The sequence below is a fragment of the Thermobia domestica genome, chromosome 2, assembly GCF_964235325.1.
Source record: "Thermobia domestica chromosome 2, izTheDome1.hap1.1, whole genome shotgun sequence".
In the NCBI taxonomy this organism is placed as follows: domain Eukaryota; kingdom Metazoa; phylum Arthropoda; class Insecta; order Zygentoma; family Lepismatidae; genus Thermobia; species Thermobia domestica.
Window position 1 is genome coordinate 355,646,780 of NC_137455.1, and position 7,763 is coordinate 355,654,542.

At 36.0% G+C, this 7,763-nt stretch overlaps 1 protein-coding gene across 2 annotated transcripts in view; it reads left to right on the forward strand.

Annotated features, from left to right (window-relative positions):
• LOC145679880 (carbonic anhydrase 1-like) overlaps positions 1–4,169 on the forward strand; it is an 87,112-nt gene extending 82,943 nt beyond the window's left edge. For both annotated transcript variants that reach the window (XM_081750390.1, XM_081750389.1), the window contains exon 8: positions 3,439–4,169. In XM_081750390.1, the coding sequence (XP_081606516.1) occupies positions 3,439–3,543 (105 nt within the window). In that variant the 3' untranslated portion in view covers positions 3,544–4,169. The remainder of the gene's footprint in view (positions 1–3,438) is intronic.
• The last annotated feature ends 3,594 nt before the right edge of the window (positions 4,170–7,763 follow it).

Below are 7,763 nucleotides of genomic sequence, written 5' to 3' on the forward strand. Positions count from 1 at the left end.
GCGTCGCACAGTGGGGCGAAAACGCAAAAAGCTGGCCAAAATATGATAACTATATTCAAATTGAATGAAATTTAGTATTAAGGGGTTATTGAGGTTGCCGATTACGATTCTGCAACTAAAGTTAAAAAAAAACAAAATGGCGGATCCAAAATGGCGGAATAAAATTTGCAAAAGTCGAAAAAGTCGTAGAAATGTTCTCAAAAGTGGCCATAAAGGGGTTATTGAGGTTGCTGATTACGATTCTGCAACTAAAGTTGAGAAAAACAAAATGGCGGATCCAAAATGGCGGAATAACAAGAATGTCAACATACTTCGTAATTTTCACAATGTATCTTTTTTTTTTAACATTTACTTTTTTCACATATTTTGATGAACAATTACTTGTTACTTACGTTCTTAGTTATTAGAAATGTATTATTACTTAAATGACACAAATTATTGGTATTTGATTCGGTTATGATAACTGCAACGGCTTGTCACTGTAACATTAAATGAACAATAATTAACATCAACACGCTTCGTAATTGGCACGTTTTGGCAGCTACGTTTTTGTCGACAGCATTAACTAGTATTCAGACTACCATTCTACAGAATATGAACGTGGTGCACGAGGGTGCAGATAATGTTTTCAACGCTTGAAGTTAATAAAATATATAAACAATGTGAAAATTTTGCCTGACTTGCGATTCAAATTATAAATTATTACATCATTATTATTAATTTTTCACTTCATACACTTATTCTACTTACCAGTACGACATAGGAAAACTTTACAGATTTAAAAACTATGAACGCGTTCGAAAGTTACAACCGTTTCAACGGACGCGTCACAATTCTTCTATTGTTCTCTATGCATTTGATCTGCTGAAGGGTCTACTTAAGAGTATCTCAGGTAGTCGGAATAAAGTAAAAACCCTATTCTATTTATGGATTTGGGCCCTTCTAACATCACTCTAGCCAACTACATAAAAGAATTCCTATATTACTAACTTTCGTTTTTTTTTTTTTTTTTTTTACTTTTGGCCAGCTTTTTGCGTTTTCGCCCCACTGTGTGTCGTTTTGGCCCTATTAACAATTGTGAAATGCAACCGGTAGAGGAGTTACGTGTAGCGGGTTGATGGACATTTCAGGCGCTTTGCTTTAATCTGAATGACAAAACCTATTGTAGCTGGCAACTTCGAAGGCTTGTGGACCCACAATGAGGCATACTCGGATATGAAATTATAAGAGAAAAAATATATGCATTTGGTACGATCACTTCTCCAAGTTTGCCATACCCCCCTTCCCCCCCCCAACATTGTATATATTAAAATACTACATTTTTATGTTTGTCTATAGCAATTCACCCCCTTTAAGAGCTTTAATATCCTTTAGTTGTGTTCATAAAGGGACTTGTACAGATATAGTGAGATGTGAGAAGGAGATTTACACTCATATTAGAACTGTGCTCTGTGTAAATAGCGCAGATTCAGCTAGTCTATATATTAAAATGCTAGAAAAGTTTATATGTTTGTGGACGTTTATATGTTTGTGGCCAATCCTTTTGACAGTAAGTTCTCGGGAACCATAGGCTCTAGAAAGATGCTGTTTTCACTGATTGATTGCAAATTTCGTATAGATTGCTCAGTTCTAATTGAATATTGAAAAGAAAAAAAACATGGTTATTAATTCTTTCTTACATTTTTTTTAGGAATACACTGGAAATGTTGAAATTTTAGAAAAGTAAAGCATCATATCCTACGAGTTATACATTCCAACATTTATATTTGTATACATGAGTTGTATATATTTCAGGCGTTTGTTTCATTCTCAAATGATAATGAAAAACAAAGGATAACCATTTCTCCAGTTTAATATGAATGTTTATTGTTTGGAGTGTTTTGCACAATGAACACCATATATCACTGAATTTATAATTAATTGTGTGTGTAATGTATTTGCTTATTACATACTGCATGCAAGAAGAAAGAAAACACTGATTATACATGCATTAGAAACTCCAACCGGAAGTAGGCTCAAATCTTGCAAACGATGCGGAGATATTGAAAAAATAACCGAAAAAGTCTCCCCTTTTTGACACCCGTTGCCAATTTTTATCAAGACATCTTTCATTTGTGTCTGAAAGGGACATGTACTGATGTTGTGGGAAATGACAAGGAGATTCATGCTCATATGTGAATGATGCACTGTGTAGAGAGCACAGGTTCAGCTAATATTATATATATATATATTCCTAAATTTCATATAAGTAATTCCTGCCTGCGCTTACTCATGACTATACGATTAGCGATCGCGTTCCATTCTCGGTGGGAGCTCATGTAGTTCGGATTCTGTGTTAAGCAATGGACTTCTGAAATACCCTCAGTGTTGAGCGGGTCCACTTAACTCCAAATCAGCCAATCTATCATTATGACCCTAGTCCTAACACAAAGTAATGCTCTCGTGAATCGAGTTGTTTGTAACACTGCCCGATCAGTTCATAGAATTCCCTTTCCGAAGCGCGTGTTCGATGCTGCGCCTTGATTGGATCTCGGTAGTGGCAGAACCCTTACGACAGTTTTTAAAATTTTGGAATGGTGCTACATCAGGGGAATAAGGTGTATGGCCGATTTTTGGATTACTCCTAAATTTCGGATTTTCTAGATCAAAAACTCATGACCAGTTACCGCTGCTTCAAATTTCTGTCACTCCTGCTTTTTCTGCGAGCAGTGGAATTCACATACATTGTATAAATTTATTTCTTCTGGTACTCGATGAAGAGTGAGTCAACTAATCATTTTCGAACATGCTTGAATACAAGTGGCTCTGTGATTCACCAGTATAGTACTCTGTATCATTCATCCCAGGTATTAGGTTTTCAGACTTCGTATGAACCCAAATTTATACATCTAGTAAGCAAGCACATCTACAGTTCTAAGTTTGCCTTTAATTTTCCTTGACAGGCTTAATCTTGGAAATACATTGTGTGTGTGCCTTTGCGTAATTAAAATTTCAAGTCATGCCTGGAGTCCAGATAGGTTTGATGTGCGAACCTGTGTATGCTTAGACCAGGTGTAAAAATGAAAGTTGCGCAAGAATGCTTGCGTGTCAGACTTAACCTTAGAGGTTCTCTTTGTGTATGGCTTTGCCGAATGTAATTTTTAAGTCATGTTTGACAGGTGTGTTAATTTAAAGGAATTTTAAGGCTAGCCTTATATTATGTATTGTTTTCACGTCTGAAACAAGCTTGCAGTCGAAGAACTAGCACGTTTCCTATATCCTTGGTTAGGTCTGAAGTCATGGAAATGCAAAATTGTGCATGTCTACAAACTTGGCCTTAAAAGTTTGAGTAAGTTTACTAAAAGTCTAGAATGCTATTAGGGAGATATTTTATATAGAAACAAAAATGACAAGCTAGTTCTTTGAAAAATATTTTGTTGACTTTCTTTGCTTTTGCAGTTGGCTGAGTTCCGGAAACTTCGGAATGATCAAGGCGAATTGATCGACCATGCTTTTAGAGACCCACAACCACTTAATGGGCGAACAGTGTACTACGATATATAATGCGACTTGAAGATGTGCTCATAAAATTAATGCTCTTTTCCGTTTAATAAAACTCGAAAACAAAAATAAGCGTAATAGACAAACTGAATTTTGCTAAAAATTTACTTCCTAGAATTGAAAACTTCGAAATTTGAAATGTCGGGATTTCTTAAATAAAATTTGGATTTCATGAATGATATGAATTTTGGTATATCTTCAGATTTTTGTTGAGATATGTATTTTTGCTTTAAATTTGAAATTTTTCGCAATTCGAAACTTTCGAAAGCTTTCGAAAATCGGCAATTGTCAAAAGTCCGAGATTTTAAAAAGCATTTTTTTTCGGTGAATTGGAGAAATTATAAAGTCTTAGTTTAGTCATTTAAATACATGGACGTGTTAAAAATAAAAGACAAAACGACCAAACAGTATCAGTATTTCGTATTGTATGTAACACTTGTCTTCCATTTCCGCTACTCATTATTAAAAGTTATGAATCTGACTTGTATAAAATATTTTTGTACTAAAGTGTTGATAATGATATATTAAAATTGAATCAGATTTCCACATCAAGCAACCCTTATCATGTTGTTAATAGTTATAAATCATAAATCAGTCAAAGTACACAAAATATCATTTATTGTAAATACAAGGAGAATATTATTAAATTTCTTTGTGTTTATAATTGACTTTGTTTTATTTTATGCCTTGCAAGTACCTAAAATAAGCATTTATCCGTTTTACATCTAGACTGAAACGGCAGGAGTTTATAAAGTGTGTCTCATAAAGAACACAAGTTTGAAATGCAAAACCACTTTTGTTCTAGTAAGTTGGTAGCACTGAACGTTACACGATTTTCATCTGTTGTCTTTGTGGATGATGGTCACGGAGCGCCTGATCGTCATCTGTTTTCTGTACGGGTAGGGACAGGGCGCCTCACAACGGAACAGGATGTTATTATAGAGAAAACTAATTTCAAATGTGGTGTATAGTATTATGCAGAGACTGGTGAATGTTCTGCGATGACAATTATGCGCTATTCGGCGCTCGTTGACTTAGTAACTACAAAGACAAATGATAAAGATCAGGTAACGTTCAGTGCTGCCAACTTACTAGAACAAAAATGGCGGGGATTTCAAAAGTTGCGTACTTTATAAATCACTTCTTTACCCTCTCCTGAAATTTTCAGCTAATGCAGAAGACAATATTGTTGCCGACGAGACAAGTTGAAACTGGAAATTAATAATGAGACGAGAGTCGAGCCAAGAGGATATTTTGAATTCGAGACGACAAGAGCAACATGGCCATTTTCGAGTTGAGACGAGAAATTTCACGAGTTTTATGGAGGACAACATCAGTTCAACCAAGTTTTAGGTCTTAGTGTTACAAGATTCATATTGTTAGTATAGAAACTATATATTGATAAAGTAATCATAGGAACAAAATGACATATTTATCAACGTTTAAAAAGACACAAGTTATTACATAATGTATTCCAATTATAGATAGAATTTAAATGTTGTTATATCACATCCTTCATGGTCCTCTCGTGATGCAGAAGAATTCTGATCACTTCAAGATGAAAAGTAAATGTTTCAATTTAACGTCCCACGATTATGCTTGTGAGGCTAAAGGAGACGGATGATTAAGGCAAGTGAATGATGATGGCTGAATTAGTGGAATGAAAATGTCGGAGGAAACAGGAGTTCTTCGAGAAAACAAACGATACAATATTGTTCACCACAAACTTACTTGGCTGTTGATGGAAGCAGGGACCCTTGCGTCAGAGGCAGTGGTGTATTTAGCGGGGGGCTTCCGGGCTTAAGCCCTCCCGAAATCTTACTTACAATAGTAAAGTATATGGAATATCTTGCAGAATTTTCACATTTTCAGGCAAAGCCCCCCGAAAGTTAGCAAAGCACCCCGCGAAACAAAACCATAAATACACCATGGTCGGAGGTAAGCGCTCTACCACTGTGCCACCATGCCCCCGATATTAAGAAAGGAATCAGGGTATAAACTTTGTACATAAAGGTTCAAAACAACAAGAGACGAGAAGCAAGTTTTTTCAAGAATTAAGACGAGATGATTTTTCTACAAAATTTCCGAGACGAGACGTCTCGTCTCTCATCTTCTGTTCAGAATAGGAACTCAGAATTCATCTCTCTAAATTTCCTGAGTTTGCTGAATGTCATGGATATTAAACGGAAGTGACATCAGTCCTCCACTTCCGGTTTTAATATTGATTTCTGTGCAGGAATAAACTCTAGTAGACAGTAAAAAGGATTACGCACTAGAAGCTAGCCCGTTAGATGTCAACCCTTGGGGATGTTTAGTGCCATCTAACGGCGATTTCTGTAAATTCTACTACCTTTGTTATAATAGTAGAAAAGGGATATGGATAGCTATCGTTAAAGTCAGTTTCGTTCAAGATTTATTGTTTGTAGTAATGGACGGACCGTTATCCGTTAACAATGTTTACGGATTGCTTTCATTAACCAGCTCGGCCAAGATAATATCTCTAGCTATCTGTTGCGAGAAACAGAATTCTAAAAATTCTATTTCATTTAAGAATTATCGTGTGGTCTAACGAACTTAAGTCGCCTTTATAAGTTAAGATGTTAACAGATTGCTTCCATGAAAAAACTAGACCGAGAAAATCAATCTAGCTTTCTACTGCGAGAAAAGAATTTAAAAATTCGCTTCGTTTAAGATTTATCGACTGAAGTAACGGATGGATGTAAGTCACCGTTACCCGTTAAGAATTTTAACGGTTTGGTTTCATTAACGAGCTCGACCAAGATAATCACTCCAGCTATCTGTTGCGAGAAACAGAATTCTAATAGTACTATTGCATTCAAGAGTTATCGTGTGATCTAACGGACAGAAATACAGTAAATCGCCGTTACCCGTTAAGGAATTGACTCCATTAACAAATTAAGCCGAGATAATCGTTCTTGCTTGCTAAGGGGACGAATAATGGAATAATTGGTGGAATTAGAAAGTGTAAGGAAACGCGAGAACCCCGAGAAAACTCACGGGCATGATGTTTATCACCACAAAATTACTTAGGAAGGGATTGAACCAGGGAATCCAAGCACCAGAGGTAAGCACTCTACCACTGGGCTATCGTGTGCGCCTCTCATAAAAACAGAGCTACCACCGAAAATACAAACCTCTTGTAGTAATGAATTACACAATAAATTAAATTTGTTGTGAAATAGTTCCAAATAGTCTCAGGGAGGAGGACAAGCTCCTCGGACCCCATGGCTGCTCTCTCAAATGTTTATGCTACTCCGTTCGTACCCCTGCCTCTCAACAAGTTAAAACAGGCGTCGTGGGATGAACCTAGGGTCGCCAACCGTCAGGTGTTTTACCGGACAGTTCGCTTTTTGACTTGTTTGTCCGATGTCCGATACGACCTCAAAACCAGACGTAAAATGTTCGGTAATTTTACCTTTTACTAGTCCTATCCTCTGTTCTATTCAGATTATTTTGGAGTCGTTGAACATGGTTAAAGCAGAAGCAGAGCTTATAATTGGCTTTGATATCGACTTGTCGTACACGAAATTTGCTAAAGAGTTGAAGGCAGAAAAATTTACTGAACTTATCAAAATTGCTAAAGCCTAAAGGTCAACAAAAGTACATTTCCAAAAGCGCAGCTAGGACTGCTTCATCCTCAGTTACATCTTCCAATTAATTAATGTATCCAGATCCAGTAAAAGTACGTACGCATTATGGGACATTGCCAGCTCCAGCGAAGCTGGTAAGATTTATTTTTGAACTATATTTTGTGCATGCCATAATTATATTGCTAATTGTATTTGCTTTTCTGTTTTAAATACTATGCATTATTGATGGTAGACTACAAAAATTACACGTGAAAACTTAACCAAAACTGGTAAAAGTAACTGTAATAAATGGTTGAAAAGTAACTAAAGTCATTAAATTCGAACTCTCAATCGCTCAATTTTATGTGAAGTAACCACTTTCATGTTGTTGATATTTTTGACGAGCGATCATGTCACAACCTTAAGAGTCTTTATCCCGGCGAAATTAAAATAACGCTAATTTTACATCAATTGTGTGATATCTTCAAATAGATTCAAGATAATCGAAATGTGGAACAAGAGCGTCCTAGACAATATTATTTTACATAACAAACCGTTATCACGACTCACTTATCTGCTTTCGATTTCGAGCCATTTTGAAAATCGGCATTTATTTTCGCGATTCTAAACAGC